This window comes from Apodemus sylvaticus, chromosome 9 (genome assembly GCF_947179515.1).
Source record: "Apodemus sylvaticus chromosome 9, mApoSyl1.1, whole genome shotgun sequence".
In the NCBI taxonomy this organism is placed as follows: Eukaryota; Metazoa; Chordata; class Mammalia; order Rodentia; family Muridae; genus Apodemus; species Apodemus sylvaticus.
In genome coordinates this window covers 81,972,444-81,994,982 of record NC_067480.1, presented here as the reverse complement: position 1 = coordinate 81,994,982, position 22,539 = coordinate 81,972,444, and the positions used below count along the sequence as shown (strand labels likewise).

Here is a 22,539-nt window from a genome sequence, read left to right as displayed (position 1 = left end):
AAAGGTAAGAGAAAGGACCTTGGGGATCTGCAGAGAGCACAGACTATGCCCGGGTACCAGATAAGCAGAGAGGTGCAGACGAAAACGCGCAGCCTGCCCGGCTGTAAGGAAGTCACTGCAAAACAAAGTTACAGCCACTGCGGCTTCGAGCAGAGCGAAGCGCCGCGTACGTGCTGAGAAAGGAAGGAGCTGGAGAAAGGCCAGGCTCCCGGGGAGGTCGCGTCGGGGCCGCCACAGGGCTGCAGAGGACATTGAGGGGGCGCGTCCCTAACTGAACAAATAAGTGTTTAGGGGCCTAGCAAATGCCAGGCGGGGAGTGCCAGCGACAAGTCGCGACCTCGCCCCGGAGGTCAGCCAGGTGACCCGCGTCCGCACCCACGCATGGCAAGGGTCCCCACGCAGACCCCGCGGGACGGCCACGGCTCCCGGAGCTCCCCGCGCCTGCGCACACGCTACTGGACCCGGCGGAGGGCTGCGGACGGCGGGAAAAGCTGCCTCACCTCCGTATTCCTCCACACGCCCCCTTTGATCATAATCCGGGGCATCTTGGCGGCGGGGTGTCCCGGCAAGCGGCCGAGGGGAGCTTCGAGAAAGTAGTAACGGCGCTTCGGTCACGGGACGCAAAGAGGCCACTTCCTCCAAGAGCGACCTTCTGCTCTGAAGAGATCTGCGCAGGCGCGGCGTGGGCAGCCCCCGGTAAATCTCGCGAGATCTTAGCGGCCGAAGGCAAAAGACGCAGCTTGTTTGGAACCTTAAGACCGACGGAATATCAGCAAAGCGCAGGGGCCAAGCTCCTGACGTCGCGCGCAGGTCCGAGACAGGTCAGAGGAAAACAAAATTCTCGCGAGATGCCAGAGGTGGACCTTGGCGGGGAACGCAGTGAAGGGATTGGTCCTGACGTCACTCGGGAGGCGGTACGGGGGCGGGGAAGCATCAGGGGCGTGGCGTTCCGAAGCACGCTTGATCTCAAGGGAGCATTGTTAATTTAACATGGCTCCGTGCTGGGTGTCTCAGCGACAAGAACCTCGCAATCTCTAACCTGGGTGACGCGACTGTTCTCAAAGTGTTCGTTATCCTTCCTAGAAGGGCCACGCGGACTTCACCTCAACCCCCGAAGGGTTCGAGAGGGCCCTAGGAACCCTCAGAAAGGGTCACTCATTTCAGTTGAGTCTCTGCGGAACAGACTGGGTGAGTGGCGGGAGTCTGGCCCCTGTGTCGACATCTGAAGAGTGGGACTAAGGGCAAACACTTGTTCTTAAAATCAGAGGGCAGCTGCGATTGCACAAAACCTCGGTGAGGTGGAGTTTGTCAAACTCTCTGCTCTCTCCTCTCCCTCCCACGCTGACTTCTTCACTATTCCATAGCAAGTACTTGGTGCCACCCCAGGTCGCTGGGAAAGATTTTATTCCGTGCAAAGCGGCTCTGGTTTGTTGCCATAGTTTGTGCCTTTTCCGTTTACCCCTTTCTCGAAGACATGACGAATTTTCTGATTCGATTTTTGTTACTGTTTTTTTTTCTTGAAATAGGAAATTGTATCAGAATATCACTGCTTTCAGTTGAGAGGGAGGTAGTGCACTGTTATGAAGAACACTGGGGTTTAGTGACCTACAATCTCATTTCACTCTTGTCAGCTGACAGGATGACAGGGGACCAGCCACTTTCTGCCTCTGGTACTCTTTGCAATGCTTTCTTGTAAAGATGTGTAACCATTACCTCCTGCCATCATCACTTAGTTGTGTGGTTTTTTTATCCCACACACCCAGGTCACACACCACTTGGTTGGCCAGATCAATGCGAAGCTGAAGACTCCTTCCTGGGGATTTTAACGCTAGGACCCAAAAGAGGTCAATGTTTCTGCTAGCTGGTAAGTCTCTAACCTACCAATTGTGTGACACCTAACAGTTGTGTTTTGAACTATGGAGACCAAGCTGGGAAGAGAGAACATCACAGACACAGTGAAGGATGGAAACATAAACTCTAAAGACTTAGAAGTAGGTTCTGGCCACAACATGGTCCCTGGATCCAGAACATTCCCAAGTCATAGCTCCTTCCATATTCCCCCTTTTGGATTTAGCCATTGGAGTTAGCTTTCCATTATTTGTGATTGAAAGTCCTTATAAATCCGCAGTTGAACCAGGCCTCTATCAGAGCCCTTTCACATAGGCTATTCCAAAGATTCACAACAATGGCTTCTTCCACTCAGGACTGCCACTAAACTTTTGATCATCTTTATGCTAACTTTAAAAGGGTGTCTGTCTCTCCTTAAGACATGTTAATGTCACCTGCTAGAAAATTGTTACAAAGGATTGGTATTTTGAGAACAGAACATACTTAAGCAACCTATTGAGATCTACTGGCAGAGATGGCTCAGCCATTAAAGGATAGGCTCACAACCAAAAATATATGACATGTGCCATGTCTGTGGTGTGAATTCAAGTCAGATGCGCCAACATTGCCCCCTTTATTATGTGAATCAGACCTCCTCCAAGTGCCTGCCATACAGGCCCCTGGCAGTTTTGAACACAGATGGATGCAGTAGATGGAAAGTCTGGAGCTTCTGAGATCAGAGCTCCATATCCAGAAACAAAGAGATAGGTTCCACATCTTCCTCCTCACTCACCCAGCATACATCTTCCCAAATGTCCCTCAGAAAAATCAGTCCTATGGGAAACTCCATAAATGCATGGTTCGTGATTATTTCACTTCAGACAAACAGAAAAAAGACCTCGCATTTCCCATCCTCCACTTTACCAAAATTAAAGCCAATAAAAACTAGTACTATGAGGAAATCTCTTTTTCCCTGTTGTGAGTTGAAATATATTTCCAACTAGATACATTCACATTCTAGCCCTTGGTACCAATTTGGAAATATTGTAGGGTCTTCACAGATGTGATGGGGTAAGGCGAGACCATATAGTGTGGCACTAACTCTCCAGCCAGTGAGCAGTCCTCATAAGGAAAGTGGCATGTACTCTTTTTTTTTTTTTTTTTTAATTGTATTTTTTGAAGACTTTGTTGGTTTTTGTTTTTCAAGACAGGGTTTCTCTGCATAGCCCTTGCTGTCCTGGAACTCACTCCGTAGACCAGGCCAGCTTCGAATTCAGAAATCCGCCTGCCTCTGCCTCCCAAGTGCTGGGATTAAAGGTGTGTGCCACCACTGCTCCACTGACTTGGGGCATATACTTTTAATTCTCACCCATTCACCACACTTCCTCTTATGCAGTGATTTTTATCTCCTGTTTTAATTCCTAGACGAAAAGTTCATGCCTGCATTCCTGTGTATCTGACTGATCTGTGGCATAAGGGCTCCACTTTAAACGCGTTAGATATGCTCCAGGACATACACGTTCTAAAGGGTTCATTGGAATGATTTTTGTAGCTGTCCTAGCTGCCACAGTTACCCTATTCAAAACAAACAGTTGCAAATGATGTTTGATAATGCCTTTCTATAGCTTTCAGGGCTTCAGTGGCTATTCTTCATTGTCAGCCTGACTATATCTGGAATCAACTACAACCCAGAAATGGAGAGCACAACTGTGAGAGATTGTCTGCTTAACGTGGGTGACTCTACTTCTAGTCCAGACCTTTGAGGTAGGAAGACACACATCTTTAATCCAGATCTTGGAGGTGGGAAGACACAGACCTTTAATTTGAATCTTGAGGTGGAAAGACACAAGTCTTTAATCCAAATCTTGAGGTATGTCCAGGAAAGGCATACCTTTAATATGATCCATACCTTCAGCTGGACATCTGTGTAAGGGCGTGGAAGAAGGAAGCTTTTGCTCTTTGTCTGCTTGCCCTCACTTGCTAGGACATCCATTCCTTCACCGGCATTAGAGCCTACTTCAGGACCGCAGCGTGGACTGAGACTGCAGCCTTGTGGGACTGAGCAACTACTTAATTCTTAGACTTTCTGTTCATAGCTAGCCATTGTTGGATTAGCTGGACTACAGGAGAAGGGGAGAGAAAGAGAGACTCATTCCATAAGTTCTGTGACTCTGGAGAACCCTGACTAATACAGATTTTGGTATCAGAAGTGATTCTAGAGAAACAGGAGTATAAAGATGAATATTTTAAGTATCTGGAATAGGCATTTCAGTCCACCAGCTCCTTCAGCTACCGAAGCCTCTGCAGTCACCCCCTCTCCTGGGAGCTCGGAGAGTACTGAAAGCCCATGGTACGAACTGTATTACAAACTTAAAGAGATAAATGAATTTGATTATCCTGACTCAACAGCTGTGAGCAACAGTGGATTAGGTGACCCTGTATATGAAACTTTTGACAGTTTGGGGGAAAATAAGGGAAATGATGCTGCTGGTTGGTTTCTTTTAGCATCTCTGGATAAACTGATAAAGGATAGGAATGAACTCCGGGATAAAATTAACCAACTTCAGAATATGATGAAGGACAACAAAGAACTTAATGATAAAATTGATGAACTTCAGATGCTGGTAAAAAATCTAAAGGTTTCTAAATCAAAATCTAAAGATTCCCTGGAAGAGAATCTTCTCTCCAGCAGCCACAAAGCTCGATGTATGGAAAATCAAACTGAAGCTCTCATTATAAGGTTAACTGAATTACAGGGAAAATTCAAGTCCCAGCCTCAGAGGGTGTCAGCAGGTAAAGTAAGGGTGTTAACTGGTAAAGAATGGGATCCTATAACTTGGGATGGGGATGTGTGGGAGGACCCTATTGAAGTTGAGAACTTTGAATCCTCAGATTCTCAAGGGTTTACCTCACCTGAGGAAGTAGTCCCCTCAGCCCCACCCCTTGAAATACTGCCTTCTTCACCTTTTACTGAGGAAATTAATCCTTTATTGTCTATTGAACCAGCAGTGACTATCTCTGAAGGAAATGCCAGGCAAGACAATACTGATGTCTCCCAGAGCCCCAAAATAGTTGCCTCTAGACCTATTACCAGACTTAAGGCTAAGCAAGCTCCTATAGGGGAGGTAGAAAGTGTAGTCTATGAGGAAATACACTATACTACTAAGGAGCTTAATGAGTTTGCTAATTCATTCAAGCAGAAATCTGGGGAATATGTGTGGGAATGGATTTTAAGGGTGTGGGATAATGGTGGAAGGAACATAAAATTAGATCAGGCTAAGTTTATTGACATGGGCCCTCTAAGTGGAGATTCTAGGTTTAATATGGAAGCTCGCACAGTTCAAAAAGGTGTCAAAAGTTTGTTTGAATGGTTGGCTGAAGTGTTTATCAAAAGATGGCCAACTGAGAAGGAGTTGGAGATGCCTGATATCCCTTGGCTTAGTGTTGAGGAAGGGATTTTAAGGCTCAGGGAAATTGCAATGCTAGAGTGGATACACTGTGTAAAACCTAACGCTCAACAATGGGAAGGCCCTGAAGACATGCCCTTCACTAATCCAATAAGACGCAAAATGGTGAGAGGGGCACCAGCACATTTGAAGAGTTTTGTTCTCTCCCTTTTGCTTGTGCCAAACCTTAGGGTTGGAGATGCTGCTGCACAATTAGATGAATTAAATACAATGGGCTTAATTGGTCCTCGGGTTAGCAGGAGCCCAGTGGCAGCATTGAATCGACAAAAGCAAGGTGATCATAACTATTGTATGGGCAGCATAGACAACACAATGTTCATAATGGCATGACTCTACGGACCTTTGGTACTGGCTCATCGTTCATGGTGTTTCCAGGCGTGAGTAGATAAGAAGTCTACTGAATATTTGATCTGTATAAGCGGAAAAATTCTCCAACAAATGAAAGGCTACATTGAATCATGGCACAAGGCAGTCTTACCCAGTGAATCAATTTTCAGATTTGAGGCAGTTTGCAGACCCAGAGCTCCTTGAATGAAGGAATGGCCAAGTTCCCCTGAGGAAGGACCTTGTTAAAACACCTTAAAGTTTTATTGTTAATTGGTCTCCAGTCCTTCCCCCAGAGGGACATATGGCCTTTTATAAGAGTAACTGTACACTGGGGGAAAAGAAACAATCAGAGTTTCCAGGGTCAATTAGATACTGGTTCTGAATTGGCACTGAATCTGGGAGATCCCAAATAACATTGTGACCCTCCAGTTAGAGTAGGGGCTTATGGAAGCCAGGTAATTATTGGAGTTTGGCTGAAGTCCTACTCAAAATAGGTTCATGAACTCATCCTGCCCCAGAGTGTATAATTGGGATAGATACATTTAGAAGTTGACCGAATTCTCACATTGATTCCCTGACCTGTAGAGTGAGTTCTGTTATGGTTGGAAAGGCTAAATGGAAGTCTTTAGAGTTGCCTGTGCCAAAGAAAACAGTGAATTGAAAACAGTATTACATCCCTGGAGGAACTGCAGAAATTAGTGCCAGCATCAGGTTCTTCAAAGATGCAGGCACGTTGGTTTCTACTACATCTCCCTTTAACTCTGCTATCTGGCCAGTTAAATGACAGTTGGCCATCAAAAACTCAAGCCAGGCGGTGGTGGTGCACGCATTTAATTCCAGCACTTGGGAGGCAGAGGCAGGTGGATTTCTGAGTTCGAGGACAGCCATGGCTACACAAAGAAGCCCTGTCTTGAAAAGAAAAAAAAAAACAACTCAATCAAGTATTAACTCCAGTTGCAGCTTCTGTACCAGATATAGTGTCCTTACTTGAGCAAAATAATAAATCTGTTACATGGTATAAGGCTACTGACCAAGCAAATGCCTCTCAGAACCTGTTCATAAGGACCACCAGATGCAATTCCCTTTCAGATGGCAAGTCCAACAGTATACCTTTACAGTTTTACATCAGGGATATATAGACTCTCCTGTTCTGTGTCATAACTTAGAAGGGATCTTGATTGTCTGACTTCCACAAAATATCACATTGGTGTATTATATTGACAACATTATGCTCACTGAACCAAGTGAACAGGAGGTAACAACCACTTTGGACTTATTGGTAACACGTGTATATATATCAGAGGATAGGAAATAAATCCAACCAGAATTCAAGGACTATCTACCTCAGTGAAATCCTTAGGAGTCCAGTGGTGTGGGGAATACAGAGATATTCCTTGTAAGGTGAAGAATAAATAATTGCAGTTGACCCCACCTCCCACCAAGAAAGAAGCATAACGTTTAGTGGGCCTATTTGGATTCTGGAAGCATTCCAATTCTCACATGGGTATCTTACACCAGGCCATATACTAAGTGACTAGGAAAGCTGTTAGTTTTGTGTGGGGCCTGAGACAGGAGAAGGCTCAACAGATCCAGGCTACTGTATAGGTTGTTCTACCACTTGGACCTTATGATCTAGCAGACCTAATGGTACTTGAGATGTCAGTGATAGACAGGGATGCAGTTTGGAGCTTTGGCATACCTATCAGAGAGACCATTGGGATTTTAGAATAAGGCTCTACCGTCATCAGCAGACAGCTATTCTCCCTTTAAAATACAGCTCTTGGCCTGCTATTGGGCCTCAGTGGAAACAACATTTGACAATGAGCCATGCAACCTGAGGTGCCCATCACCTCTGAGCTGAGTATTATTGAGCCCACCAAATCATAAAAGTAGGATATGCACAGCAGCAATCCATTATCAAATCTCAAGTGGTATAGAGCTGGAGAGATGGCTTAGCAGCTAAGAGCCCTGGCTGTTCTTCCAGAGGTCCTGAATTCAATCCCCAGCCACCACATGGTAGCGCACAACTGTCTGCAATGAGATTTGATGCCCTCTTCTGGTGTGTCTGAATTTCATATACATAAAATAAATCTTTTTTTAAAAATGAAAGTGATATATACATGATTGGACCTGTGCAAGTCCTGATGACACAAGTGACATTGCCCAAATGCCTATGGTTTCTGCTGTTGTTACAGTGCAGTCTTGCTGCCAAGCATGCTCCTGTAGCCTCATGGGATGCTCCCTACAATCAGCTTACTAAGGAAGAGGCAACTAGGACCTGGTTTACTGATGGTTGTGCACTTTATACAGTCACCACCCAAAAGTGGGCAGCTGCAGCATTACAAACCCTTTTTGAGATAACTCTGAAAGATGCTGACAAAGGGAAATCTTCACAGTGGGCAGAACTTGGCCAGATAAACAATTGTTCACTGATTCATGTGCTGAAAAATGGATTGGCTGGGTAGTCATGGACATGGAAAGATCATGATTGGAAAATTGGTGAGAAAAACATCTGAGAAGGAAGTATTTGGATATGCAAAGGATGAGAAGATACTTGTTTACCATGTAAATGCTCATCAAATGGTGACTTCAGCTAAGGAGTTCAGTAATCAAATAGATAGGATGACCTATTCTGGGGACAGTCAGCCTCTTTCTCTAGCCATTCTTGGACTTACTGTTCACAGCTAGCCATTGTTGGATCAGCTGGACTGCAGCCTGTAAATCATTCCAATAAATCCTCTTGGGAGGGTAGGGTTGAGGAGAGATTAATTCATTCTTTCTTTAAGTTCAGTGACTCTGGAGAACCCTAACTAGTACAGAACTAACTCTTAAGGTGTGGTCTTTTACAGGTAACACCATTCTGTTTTCCTTCTCAAAGCACTGGTACACCTTTGCCAACTTTCCAGAAGGACTACCTAGAATGAAGTGGTGTCTTAAGGCTATCCTTATAGTCATGCCATGACCACCTCCAGTGACCACCTCCATCCACATGGGTTGTTTTCTTTAATAAAACAAAAAGAAGCCGGGTGGTGGTGGCACAGGCCTGTCTCGGGAGGCAGAGGCAGACGGATTCCTGAGTTCGAGGCCAGCCTGGTCTACAAAGTGAGTTCTAGGACAGCCAGTTCTATACAGAGAAACCCTGTCTCAAAAAAAAAATTATGTATGTTTAAAATAAATAAATAAAATAAATAAAACAAAAGGAGCAACTGTGGCAATGCATTGTGATTAAAAATATCTCTTACATCCTAAGAGACGAACTTTTTACCAGCCCTCACAGGTGGAATTAATAATACACCTTGAGGTCACTTAAGACTGCTGTCCTATGTGCTCTGCCTGTTTGTTTAATTAATTGTTAATTTGTTTAATCTGCCTTTAAGAGAACACTATTAAAACCAACTTTACTTGCCTTGGACCTCCCATGTGATCAACTTTTGTGATTGTTTTGTTGTGTTTTGTTTGTTTGGGGGTTGGGTTTGCTGTTGTTGCTGCTGCTGTTGTTGTTGAGACTGGGTCTTTGTAGTCCTGGCTGTCCTGAAACTTGCTATGTAGACCAGACTGCCTCCAACTCACAGAAATCCTCCTACCCCTGCCTCACAAGTGTGGGATTAAGTGTGTACCACTTAGCCAGGCAGTGGTGGCACACGCCTTTAATCCCAGCACTTGGGAGGCAGAGGCAGGTGGATCTGAGTTCAAGACCAGCCTGGTTTACAGAGTTCCAGGACACCCAGGGCTATACAGAGAAGCTCTGTCTTGAAGAAAGAAAAAAAAAAAGTGTGTACCACCATGCCCAGCCCGGATGATCAGGTTTTCCAGATTAAGCTAATATATAGCTATAATGTTGAATTATCCATGTCCCTGGCCCATGTGTGCTTGTACATATGTTCTGATAATCATTTGCTGGAAACAGCTCATAGCCTGAAAACCAGTCTTATAAAACAAGTATTTATAAAAGATAACATTCATATATTCCTTTAAAAAGAACAAAAGTGACACCGATATACAGTGTGAACAGTGTGTACAGAATGAGGCCCAGTGAGGGGTGATGGTTCCCAGACAGATGTGGGTCTCAGCCCTCTAACGCTGCAACCCTTTAATACAGTTCCTCAGGTTGTGGTGACCCCCAAGCATACAACTATTTCATTACTACTTCATGACTGCAATTTTGCTCCTGTTAATGAAAACATAATAAAAATATCTGGGTTTTCCGATGGTCATAGTTGACCCCTGTGAAAGGGTCGTTTAACATCCCCAAAGGGGTTGTGACCCACAGCTTGAGAACTGCTGTGCTATAGTTGAAGGGAGGCATGAGGTGCACTCTTCCTCTGAACCTCCAAGGACCCGACCCTGAGAACAACTTGTCCTCAGACCCCTGCTTCTGAAGTCAAAAGAGAATCCATTTCTCTGTTTTTTCAAAGACTTTTACTTTTTTTTTTCTTTAATGTGTATGGGTGTTTTGCCTGCATGTATGTCTGTGCACACTTGTGCAGTACCTGAGGAGGCCAGATGACAGTTTTGGATCCCTTGAGCTGAAGTGACATGCAGTTGTGAGCCACTGCAGGTGCTGGGAGCCAAACCTGCATCCTCTTGCTCTGCCAGTGCATGTTCTGGCTGCGCCGCCACCGGGGCCCAAAACCCACTTCTGTTGCCTTACACCATGGCAGCTCTAGAGATCTAATACACATTTCTTTTCCTTTTTGATTCATATGAGTGTCTTGCCTGCATGTGTGTTGGATGCCCTGGAACTGGAATTACAATAATTGGGAGCCACCAGGTGGGAGCTGGGGACCAAGCCCATCCCCCCACAGGAATGGTAAACACTCTTAACTACTGAGCCGGCTCCCCGCCTGCCCTTGTTTGTTTGTTTGTTTTGTTTTGTTTTGTTTTGTTTTAAAGAATTTCCAAATTGGCTAGAGAGATGGCTCAGTGGTAATGGGCACTGTCTGTCCTTCCAGAGGTTCTGAGTTCAATTCCCAGCACCCACATGGCAGCTCGCAAGCATCTATTAAGGGATCTGATGCCCTCTTCTGGTGTGCAGACATGCTTGCAGACAAAGCCCTAAAATATATAAGTAAACATCTTTTTTTTAAAAAAAAATTCCAAATTGATCTGACACAGAGACCCTTTTTCACACAATAGCTACTGACATGCAAGAAACATCATTTGGACGAGCCTGGCCCCAGAAGGACAGCAGTGGTCTATCTGGCTTACAAAGGAAACTTTAGGCCGTGCCGTTCTCCATTTTGTGACCATAATAACATGGAACTGGATCTGACTGAGTTGACATTTACTTATCTAAGGAAAATACTTAAATATCAACTTTTAGCTCACTTGTTTTGCCTTTATTTTTTCGTTTTTATTTATTCCTGGAGAGGGGGTGCTGAAAACCATAGCATCCACGCGGAGGTCAGAAGACAGCTTTCAGGGGTCAGTTGTCCCCTTCCCCAGAGGGCTGCAGAGATCCACGTCACCGGGCAGTGCTTTTACCTGGTGAGCCATGTCACCAGCCCTCACCAAGCCCTCTTCTAACACCAAGAGACTACACAGAAAAATCTTAATGCCCTAAAATTAGGGGTGAAAGTCAACAGCAACATCAGGACATGGGTGGGGAGAGTATTAGTCCTTATAATCTCCCCAGATAAATGTGTTCAATTAGAGAGAAGCCTAGCCTCTTCCTCTCATGTACACATTAGCAGCACTGAGAAAACTGATGACCTAGCATCTTTACTACAAAATGAATTGCATGCACCCTACCACAGTAATTAATACCATATTACAAAAACATTCTTTAAGGTTTTTTATTTATATGTAACGTGCGTGCATGTGTACGCAACACGTGTGAGGAGGTCCGATGAGGCAGGAAGAGGGTTTGAGACCCCCTGATGCTGGAACTACAGGGGGTTGTGAGCCTCCCTTGGGTGCTGAGAACTGAACTTGTTCCTTCTGGAAGAGCAGCAAGCACCTTTAACCGTGGAGCCATCTCCCCAGTCCCTGCAAAACAGTCTTAGTCACCTAACGTGGCTGGAGCCTCAGCCGCCAGCACTTCTTTGTGGTGGATCCAACTGTGGTTTTTAATCTTTTCCTCAGGAGTTCATCTTTGTGGGTCTCATTTGTAGAGTCTCCTGTGCCCTGAGGTGGAACAGTGTTCCCAAAGAGAATCTGCTTTTCCTCAGGCCCCAGGGATTCAAGAGTCATCTGAGTTCATTGCTCTGTTTGGGACCAGTATCCCCCAGACCCTGAATGCACAGGTCTCATGTTCATGTCTCAGAGAGGTTTTCTTTTGTCACATACATATATTTATGCCCCAGACTTTTTGCCAACTACATCATAGGCCTTTTCATCAGCATCTGTAAAACCTGTAGTTCCATGTGAATTTCTTATTCCAAGAACTAGTACTGATTGATCTGTATGGATGTATAGGAAGTTTACTGCACAGTAGGTAAGTAGGGGTTGACATCTGACTGGCACACAGCTCACTTTACATCCCTCAGCTGTGTCCATTAGAGGGAGGTTTAGTTCGCTTCCTAATTATATGATAGTACCATATGGGCTTCAAGGAGCCCTATAGACGGCACCGCCATCTCTCTGGGATCACGTGTCCTTCCTTCACGCACAGCTCCATCATCCCAAAGGCTTATTTAGTCCCTGCATCTCCTTATGTTGTCTTCCTTATTGTCGCTGTAAGTTTCTGAATCTGGCTAATATAAATGCAGAATTCTGAGTTCTATTTGAAACCCCATTAAAATCACTTTTGGCTAAGATCAAGTGTGAACCCCCATTAAAGAACAACTCAATTTAGTGCAGCTGTGCTCTGACTATCCATAGCAGAAATCTCTGTTACTATCATTATTCATATTTGTAGCCAAATAAACATGCCACACTACTGCTTTTACTATTGGGATAGAACTATCTGTTGACCCTGAGCACACTCTAAGTTTGGTAAAGATAGGCACTCTTACTCAGAAATTGAGGCATTGGGCTATTTGGCTGATAGTTTAAGAGATTCATAGGCTGGGCTCCTTTGTACACTCCCAAATGTTTGCCTTTCACGTACAGATTCTTACAGAGTTCAAGTAAAGGAACCTCAGCGTTAAGGCTCTCGAGATAGAGTCCTGGAGACTCACTGTGGGATCGTCCTGCTTTGTAAGGACACCAGTAATCTCTCTGAGTTCCCTGTCCTGTTTTAAATCCACTGGGAACTTGGCCCGTAGGGTCAAAAAGTACACCACACATCTCTGGCACATTCCTCAGTCAAGGTAGAGGTGTTTGTATGTTCAGATACACTATCTTGATTGTCAGACCAGAAAAGCCCCACAGACCTGCTACATGACCTTGAGACCTTGAGTATAAAACTGGAAAATACTTTGCCTTGGCAGACAGTGCCTCTACTGAGCTAAGTTTTGGGAGCCAATTGCTCAAGATCAAAAGGAAATAGTCCAACCAAAGTAAATCCCTCCAAGTAAAACTGTAGGAAGTACTGTGAGATGCTACAGAATACTCATAAATCTCTTAAGGAATTTGTTAAGTTTACTATTGCTGTAGCTTAGATATGGCTTGGTCCCTCTGGTGATTGGCCTTTATTGTTACCTTGACTAGATTTAGAGGAAACATACTCTGTGTACCCAAGGGCATTTTCCTTAGGGACATGTAACCAAGGAGGAAAGACCCACCCTGAATATGGGCAGTATCTTCCCGTGGGTCACAGATGAAATAAAAATGAGAGCTCCAGCTGAGTACCAGTGTTCACCCCTCCTCTCCCCACTGTAGATACCATGTGACCAGAAGCTTCATGTTGCCACTGCTGTACCTTCCCTGACTGTGGCAGACTGTGTCCCCTAAGACTATAAGCCAAAATAACCCTCAAGTTGCTTCTCATCTGATACACCAATGAGAAGGAAATTAATACTGTCCCATACAGTGACGTTGAAAACTGATAGGACTGCCTGATGGTGCACGCCTCTAATACCAGCACGTGAGAGGCAGAGCCAGGCTGGTCTACAGAGTGAATTCCAGGACAGCTATGGCTACCCAGAGAAACCCTGTAGGAGAGTGGGAGAAAACAAAGAAAATTGATAAGATTTTGATTAGGTAGAGCCTAATGAGAGGTGATGTGGTGTCAACTGTCCCTACGAGACGTAATGTTGGTTTTAAGTGATCTTTCAGGAGTGGATTAGATCCTTTAGGAAGGAGCCTCAGGGCAGGAAGTGGGTCACTGGGAGCAGGCCTGTGGCTCTATAGCCTGGTGCTTCTTCTTCATATTTGGACTATGGATGCAGTGTGAGCAGCCAGCCTCTGCTACCACAATGCCTTCCGTTTTCCCCACCACAGTGGACTGCATCCCTCTGGTAATGGGAGCCAAAATAAACCTTTTCTTTTTTAAGTTGCTCCCGTTAGAGTATTTGTCACAGCAACATACACACACCACACAAACACAATCCCCATCCCAAAAGGAAAAATAACCTCAGAGATCCAACTTCATCCCTCCCCCTATATGAGAGCAGAGCAGGAAGGCAGTGCCTCACCAGATTCCAAGTCTGCCTCCATCTTGGGCTTGGAATTTCCAAGCTCTAGAACTATAGAACTCCTCTTGTTTATAATCTACCCAGTCTCTAATATTTTGTAATAGCAGTCTGAGGAAGCAGAAACACTTCTGTAATGCCTGCCTGCCACAATTAACCTGTAGCATCTAAGTAAAACCAAACATGAGCTGTGTATTAGTGTCGGTACTAAATACCAAGTTTGCATTGAAAATTTGCATATGGTGGTTAGAAAATATCCCCCACTTCAAGAGACACATGTTTAAGGTCGACCTGAAGGTGTAAAGGATTCGGATGTGTATCACTGGCTGGCAAGTGGGTCAGCAAACAGCAAGAGGGAGAGGGCGAAAAAGCACCAGCATACATGTCGTCCATGGGAGAGACTAGATGGGGGCGCCCAGGTGTCTGCTTTATGATTAGTGCAACTTTTCTACACAGCTTCAAAGTTTCCACAGTTGAGTGTTAAACAGGGCCAAACAGGGTGATTCCTCGTTAGAGTCAAACAAATGGTTTAGGACAGAGACAATGTCAAAAGCAAAGAATAAAAAAACCCGCCCAGGAATGGCAGAGGCTGGCTGGGAGGGCAGTCAGCGTATGCTGGGGGGCTCATGTCTCTGCTCAGTGTTGTCTTGCAAAGTTGGAAGAACCTGTGGATAGAGGCACAGCATTAAAGAGCGTGTCCCCTCGCAAGCCCAACAGCGCTCAAGCAACACAGTCAACCCTCAGAGCACGGTGAGGACCTCTGCCCAGACGACCTCCTGGAGGCAGAAGGCACCCCCACTCCAGGAGAGGCACTGCCATCTCTTAGTGCCACATGAAGCCTCCCAAAGGATTGCTCTTCTGAAACCCTCCAGTCTCTGGAGGGGTTTGGTTTTTTGTTTTGTTGTTTTGTTTTGCTTTGTTTTGTTGAGATTTCTTGGACCTACCAGCAGAGAAAAAACCATGTAGGAAGGGCATCGGCGCCTGCCAATTGTCAAGCTCCTCAACTTCTTTTATCTCGTTCTTCAAATTGTTGGCCTTTTCCTTCTCCCAGAAAGGCAAACTGCAGGAAGAACACAGCCCCGCTGAGTTTAAATGCACACCATGTGAAATTTACAAATACCATCTATGGGGAAAGGCACTACATGCATGACCATAAAGTGACCGAGGTCTCCTCAGTAGGGAAATGGGGAGATAACTCAGTGAGTAAAGTGATTACGGTGTAACCACAAGGACCTTAGTTCAAACCCTAGAAACCATGCAACAAGGCAGGGCGTGGCCAGCACCTAAGACTAGCACCTAAGGTTGACCTCTGACCTTGGCATGCACATGTTTAAACACACACGCTAAGTAAATGTAAAAATAAAAATGAAGGGCTGGAGAGATGGCTCAGCGGTTAAGAGCACTGGCTGTTCTTCTGAAGGTCCTGAGTTCAAATCCCAGCAACCACAAGGTCGCTCACAACCATCTTTAATAAGATCTGACACCCTCTTCTGGAGTGTCTGAAGACAGCTACAGTGTACTTACATATAATCAATAAATCTTTAAAAATAAAAAAGTAAAAATGTAGATTTAAAAAGACAGACCTAAATACAGACTGTGCAGATGGAATAGAACAAGGGTTGTAATCTTCATTTTCAAGTTTTATAACTATATGTATGGGAGTTTCATATGCATCTGTATCATGTGCCTAGAGGCCAGAATGTGGAAGAGTCACTAGAACTAGAATTGCTGATGGTCATGAACAGCTCTGTGGGTGCTGAGACAAACCCAGGTCCTCTGGAAGAATGCCCAGTGCTCTGAACCACTGAGCCTTCTTTCCAGCCCCAGAGAGTTGTAATCTTAAGATTTAGAGATATAGCCGGGCAGTGGTGGCGCACGCCTTTAATCCCAGAACTTGGGAGACAGAGGCAGGCGGATTTCTGAGTTCAAGGCCAGCCTGGTCCACAGAGTGAGTTCCAGGATAGCCAGGGCTATACAGAGAAACCCTGTCTCGAAAAAACCAAATCCAAAAACAAAACAAAGATTTAGAGATATAATGAGAGTAATGCAATTGTATAAAGCCTACCCATCCAGTAACATGGGACATAGAAGGCCACCTGCAAATCGGCTTCAAAACTGAAGAAATGGGCAAACCAAGCAGACAGCACAGTGCTCTCAACGGGTCTGAAGAGCCAGAGATACGTCATTAGGAAACCTTAGATGCACAGAAACAGTGGGGCAACGTTGGGAGGGGGGGCACGAGGAGCTACACAGAAAACGGACTTCTGAAATTTGTATATCAGTTCCCTTGAGGATTGCTGGCTGTTAAGACACATATCATAGGGTGGGGTGCCACAGGACAATAATCTACTAGACAGACAAAGTCTACTGTGTGCTGTGCTGGATAGTTTTATGTCATTTTGACACAAGCTAACATCATCTGGGCAGGGAACCTCAAGCAAGAAAAAGCCAAGAGAGAGAGAGAGAGAGAGAGAGAGAGAGAGAGAGAGAATAAGAAAAAATAAGGAAGGAAGGAAGGAAAGAAAGAAGGAAGGAAGGAAAAATAAAATGCCGCCATAAGATGGGGGTTTTAGACAGGTCTGTAAGACGTTTTCTTAATTGGTGACTGATGTGAGAGGGCCCAGCCCATTCTGGGTAACACCATCCTTGGGCTGTTGGTCCTAGGTTCTGCAACAAAGCAGGCAGAGGAAGCTGTGAGGAGCAAGCCAGTGAGCAGCACCGCTCTAGGGCTCCGCTCTGCATCAGCCCCTGCCTCCAGGACCCTGCCCTGTTTGAATTCTTGTCCTGACTTCCTTCAGCAATGAACTGTGATATGGAAGTGTATATCAAATAAGCCCTAAGGTACGAGTTGCACTGTTCCCAGTTCTCACAGAAAACTGAAGAATCCTTCTAGATCCCACCAGCAAAGCTGAGAGCTCTTCATTGATTACTGCAAGTATTTGAGAAAGACTCCAAAGAGGGTAGTTAGGTGCTCTAAACTATCCTTAGAGACCTCTTAACAACAGTCAAAACATACTCAAAAGCATCAGACCTTTAAAAACTAAAGACCAAGCTGGGAAGGGGTAACACACACTTTTAATCCTAACAGTCCTAGCAGGGGTAGGTGAATTGCTGAGTTCAAGGCCAGCCTGGTCTACAAATCAAATTCCAGAACAGCCAGGGCTACACAGAGAAACTCTATATGTATTTTATATGCATATATATGTAAAGTACATATATGTAAAAATATACGTATTATATATAGTACAATATAGCATAACACAATAGAAAAGCCATTCTGCTTGGTATTTTATGATTCATACATGCAAATACATTTTCATATATTTATAAGAGGCAATTTGTAAAATATAAAATACTTGGGTAGGATGGTAAGATTAGGCAGTGGCTGACATTTTGGATATTCTAGAATAGTGTTTATTTAAAAAGAAAGTGCAGACATGAGAAGCTTAGTTGTGTGTTGTAAGGAATAATGAGGCATAATGAAGGCATTAGAGGTGCCGAGCTTAGAATAAAAGGCTTATTCCCACCGAGACTGAATGCTGGTGTGTGAGCCTCGGGAGCACATGTGCCTGCCTCACTGTATTACACGAGGCTATTTGTATCCAAAAATTGAGAGGGAGAAGAGGTAAATGAATATGTAAATAATTTCATGGGCAGAGCAAAAGTTTGAAATCAGGGGTTTAGAGATATGGCTCAGTCATAGTTAGGAGCATTGGCTGCTCTTCCAGAAGACCCTGGTTTGATGCCTGGCCAGCACCCACACTACGGCTTGAAACCATTTGTAGCTTCAGTTTCAGAGAATCTAAAGCCCTATCTGGATATCTGGACACCCAGTACACACATGTACATACAGGAAAAACACCTCTACACATAATTTTTAATTTAAAAAATATCCAATTCTATATGCGTGGAATTAGGGCCACTGCGATGGCTCCGTGGATGCTGGTGCTTGTTGCCAAGTATGACAGCGTGAGTTCAAGCCTTGAGACCCACATGTGAAACGAGAGAGCCAACTCCCGAACACGTGGCACATGCGCCTCTAGACATGCATACCTTTTTTTCTCAATCTTAGTATAAAAACAAAGGACTAGTCCTTCCCTCAAGTACAGGGATGTTCTATCAGCCTCCTGTTTGGTTTTGAAGTGCTAACCAAGTTCCCCCACTGGGATCATTAAATGTGTGTTTTTCTTTTCCAGAACGCTCTAATATTCTGGAAATTGGGTAGCAGTCATTTTGCTCCGGGTAAACTCCCTTCCCATGCATACCCAAGCGCACCTTGGCATCTGGCAGTTGGCCAGTGTCATATGTAGAATTTGTCCTCCTCACATTGCCAGATGCCACAGACCCTTGACCTCTATAGGTCTCTCCAACTGTCCACCATGTCTACTGCACTGACCCTCCTGCTGGGACACAAAAGGTCCCCGTGGTTTGACTGACTGCAGGCTCCTCCGTGGGAGAAAAGTATGTCATTTCCACAGAGATGGGATTACAGAAAACCTGGTAAAAAAAAAACTCACTTGGGAATTTGCGGAAGTGGCTCAAGCGGGATAAATGTGTCGAATTTTTTCTCATAAGGTCCCCTGGGGGAAAAACAAAACAGTAAAAACAACCATAAAATTGCTATGGTCTCTAAAAGCATGGAGAGCAACACATGATCATGTCCAAAACACGTCCTACCTTCTGGTATCAGTTCTCGAAAGTGAGCTTCAAGACTGTACAGAGAACAATGTTTCATTTTGTATCATGTTTCATCAAGATCATTGACTCCCGAGGAACAGGCTTTCTAGATATTTTCAATTTAATACAACGGCTGTTTGTTCTTTTGGTTGGATGACTCTTCTCTCTGATCTTATTGTCCTAAGTGCATCCCCACCTTTAAAGTCAACCCACAGACCAGTCACTAGCAATCAGACTTGGTACAAAAGCATCCAAGACTACAAGTGTGTGGTAACAGACATCAGACAAAATGAACAATGATTAGTTCTGGCTTTATCAAGTTTTAAAAGGACAATGTAATGGGTTTCATGACATTTCCATATGTGTGTATCATTGGAGTTAACTCATATTCATTCCCCCACTACCCTCTCTTACACCCTCCTTACTATTGCAATTCTTCCCCAAATAGTCTCCCTCCCATTGACATTATGTGTATGAGTGATGTGTTTGTATATGTGTGTGTATGTGTGTGTATATATATGTGTGCGTGTGATGTGTGTATATATGTGTGTGTATATATGATGTATGTGATGTATGTGTGTATATATGTGTGATGTGTGTGTATATATGTGTGTGATGTGTGTATATATGTGTATGTGTATATATATGTGTGTCTGATGTGTGTGTATATATGTGTATGTGTGATATGTGTATATATGTGTATGTGTATATATATATATGTGTGTGTGTGTATATATGTGTGTATATGATATATGTTTATATATATGTGTGTGTGTGTAATGTGTGTGTGTGTTTCAAGTATGGTGCCTTTTTTGTGGTCCTGACTAGGGGTTAATGTGAAGGCCTTGCACATCTAAGCAAGTTCACCACCAATGAACTATATCCTCAGCCCTCCTTGTATCTTATAGGCACAAATTAAGTAGATATGAACTCTTTAAGGAATTCCCACTCCATTCTATCTTACTGCCACCCACCCCTTTAAAGGATAATTCCTATACAGGGACTAGGGAAAAGGTTCTGTGGGTATGAGGCTTGCTATGAAGGCAACAGGATCTGGGTTTCAAATTTCCAGCACCCACATAAAAGCCAGGCACACTGGGGTATGCTTGTGTCCCCAGCAATAGGGGCAGACACAGGCAGATCCTAGACACTCACAGGCCAGCTGGCCTAGACAAAGCGTCAAGCTCTGGGTTCAGAGAGATCCAGTCTAAAAACATAAGTGCAAAAAGTGATAGAAAAGGACACCCTGTGGCCTCCACATGCACATGTGTGAGTATACACACCTGCTTCTAACATACGCAGACACACCAAGATGCATAACAAAATGACTAATGACATACTGTTAATTCACACTCAGCAGAGACGGCTAATACAACTGTGGAATGAGCGTGGACTCACAGTGAGAAGTTCACCGGCGGCAGAGTTGCTCCTGCTTTGAAGAACTCTTTACTCTGTTCTGGGAACATGTACGGATTATCCCCTGGTGTCAATTTGGGGATTCCATTTCTGGGATCGATATCTGTGGGAAAGGTCAGGAAGTGTCACATGTAAGGCTAAAGCCGATGCCCCGTTTGCCGTGAGCAGCAGCCTGACGGTGACAGTCAGGCCCCTCGTGTTTACCGTGAGGTAAATCTGTTATCCCACCTTAGGAAGGTCAAGTTCACGGGACTGTCTTTTTCCTATGCTGTGTTCTCAGGTATGATTCCTTAGACACACGGAGGGCTGCGAGAGAGCGGGCGTGGAGAGCCGTCCCCTGGGTGAAGCACGGCTGCAGCGCACAGACGCTCACAGCAGCTGTGCAAGGTTTGCCAGTTGCATTTTTCAGCATAGATTGGGGGTGGCTTCTGAGGCCCTGAGCATCTATTGGCAGTTGATACCTTCGAGGAGAGGGACAGTCGCTTTTATTTAAGAGGATGGCCACCGGTAGGGTCCCCACGCCCGCAGACCACCTCACACCAATATGCATATGGATAGCCCCAGTAGGTGTTAAAAGTTCACTAAATAATTTTTTTAAAAGGAAGGATTGAGGGTGGAAAGGAGATGGGGGTGGGAGTTCCAAGAGGATGGGAGGTAAGGCGCAACGTGTGGATATGATCAAGGTACATATCCCTTTAACTTAAATTTTTATTATTTTATTCAAATAATAAAAATTTAAGTTAAAAAAGAAAACATGGCCAAGTGGTGGTGGTGCACACCTTTAATCCCAGCATTTGGAAGGCAGAGGCAGGTGGATCTCTGTTCAAGGCCAGCCTGGTCTACAGAACAGAGTTCCAGGACAGTCAGAGCTATACAGAGAAACCTTGTCTAAAAACAACAACAACAACTTGGAGGACTGGGATTATAGCTCACTTGGTTACCATATATAATGACCTCGGGTCAATTCCAAGCACCACACACACACACACACACACACCTCTTTTGAAGTCATTCTTGCCTGGCTCTTACAAGTTTTCTGCCCCCCTCTCCTGCATCTATCACTGAGCCAGCCATGAAGGGAGGAGTGTGATACAGATCTCCCATTGCAGCCTAGGCACTCCAAGCCTCCCCCTCCTCCCCCCTTCTCCCCTTCCTCCTCCTCCCCCTCCCTGTATTGTCCAGTTGTGGGTCTGATGAGAACAGAGCTGTGTGCAGATCTGAAGTTTGGGTTGGAACTCTGTGTTTTGGGACAGGGTCTCCTGTAGTCCGGGCTGCCCTCGAACTCACTGTGAATGACCCCTAACCACCGATCGCCCTGAGGACATTGCCCGTCTGCTGCATTTACAGGCATGGGCTACCACCACGTCTGGTTTGTGCAGCACAGGAGATGGAGTCAGGGCTTCATGCACGCTGGGCAAGCCCTCTACCAACCGAGCACCATTTTATTCTATGATTGATGTGTTTAAGACTAAACACAGAGACGTGATTATCATAAGGTGCTGGATTTGCTAGTTTAATTCACGAAGTTCTGTTTATTCCAGTGGTCCCTGTGTGTATGGCATTCTGACTTCAACTCTAAATAACACAAGGAGTATAACATTGGAGTGAGGAGAAAAGTAAGTTGTGGACATTCTGGGTCTTAATCGAATGTGGTGCATTTCCCGTTTGGAATGCATGCGGGTGTGTAATGTACATGCATGTACATGTCTTTTGGTATGTGCAATGAGTATGTGTGATCTTACGTGTGGATGCCAGCAGTCAATGCTGGATGTTTCCCTCAGATGCACTCTCCCTTACGTCTACACTCAGACTCTCTCACTGAACTCACCTGGCCGGAGGACTGACCAGAAAGCTCCAAGGATCTGCCACCTCAGCCTGCCTCTGTTTGGGGTTACAGAGGATGGCCACTGCTGCTGGCTTTTACGTGGGTGCTGGGGATCTGAACTCAGGTCCTCATGTTCCTGCCAGACCCTTCCTGCCCTGCATTTCCTCCTCGTGTTTTTTTAAAATTTTATGCATGTAAGTGTTTTGCCTACATGCATGTCTACATGTGCACTACATGTGTGCCTGGTGGAGGCCAGGAACCGGTATCCGATCCCCTGGGGCTGGAATTATGGACAGTTGTGAGACACCATGTGGTGCTGGAAATAAAAACAGGTCCCCTGGTCCTCTGCAAAAGCAGCCAGTGCTCTAACCACTGAGAAATCTCTGCAGCCCTGCATTTCCTCCTGATGAATGGGAAGTTCAGGACCAGGACTAGGCACAGGACACCTGCGGGGACCCCACATCTGAGGCCATGTTTATAGCTT

At 45.0% G+C, this 22,539-nt stretch overlaps 3 protein-coding genes across 6 annotated transcripts in view; 1 reads left to right on the top strand and 2 right to left on the bottom strand.

Annotated features, from left to right (window-relative positions):
- The window catches only part of Cdc5l (cell division cycle 5 like), a 40,333-nt gene extending 39,525 nt beyond the window's left edge, over positions 1–808 (bottom strand). Inside the window, exon 1 of the mRNA XM_052192346.1 lies at positions 501–808. Coding sequence (XP_052048306.1) covers positions 501–545 — 45 coding nt within the window. The 5' untranslated portion in view covers positions 546–808. The remainder of the gene's footprint in view (positions 1–500) is intronic.
- A 142-nt stretch (positions 809–950) lies between these two features.
- Positions 951–9,038, top strand: LOC127692451 (Friend virus susceptibility protein 1-like). Of its 3 annotated transcripts, XR_007979469.1 has the most exons (4): positions 951–1,188; positions 1,764–1,864; positions 3,453–4,620; positions 8,471–9,038. XR_007979469.1 is itself a non-coding variant. In XM_052192816.1 (3 exons), exon 3 carries the CDS (start codon positions 4,065–4,067, stop codon positions 5,622–5,624), a length of 1,560 nt encoding a protein of 519 aa, XP_052048776.1. In that variant the 5' UTR covers positions 951–1,188; positions 1,764–1,844; positions 3,453–4,064; the 3' UTR covers positions 5,625–9,038. The 3 variants fall into 3 exon arrangements, 2 of the variants coding, with proteins under 2 accessions (XP_052048776.1, XP_052048775.1); XM_052192816.1 differs by having other exon boundaries at positions 1,764–1,844; positions 3,453–9,038; XM_052192815.1 differs by having other exon boundaries at positions 3,453–9,038.
- A 2,368-nt stretch (positions 9,039–11,406) lies between these two features.
- The window catches only part of Spats1 (spermatogenesis associated serine rich 1), a 29,542-nt gene continuing 18,409 nt past the window's right edge, over positions 11,407–22,539 (bottom strand). Inside the window, exons 5-8 of one of the 2 annotated variants that reach the window (XM_052193606.1) lie at positions 20,213–20,333; positions 18,655–18,717; positions 15,082–15,197; positions 11,407–11,609 (exon numbers count right to left, since the gene is read on the bottom strand). In XM_052193606.1, coding sequence (XP_052049566.1) covers positions 11,407–11,609; positions 15,082–15,197; positions 18,655–18,717; positions 20,213–20,333 — 503 coding nt within the window. The remainder of the gene's footprint in view (positions 11,610–15,081; positions 15,198–18,654; positions 18,718–20,212; positions 20,334–22,539) is intronic. The other variant, XM_052193607.1, reaches the window with a different exon arrangement.

Excerpts from the sequence above, each read along its gene's own strand:
- LOC127692451 (XM_052192816.1), top strand. The coding sequence starts at position 4,065 with ATGAATATTTTAAGTATCTGGAATAGGCATTTCAGTCCACCAGCTCCT.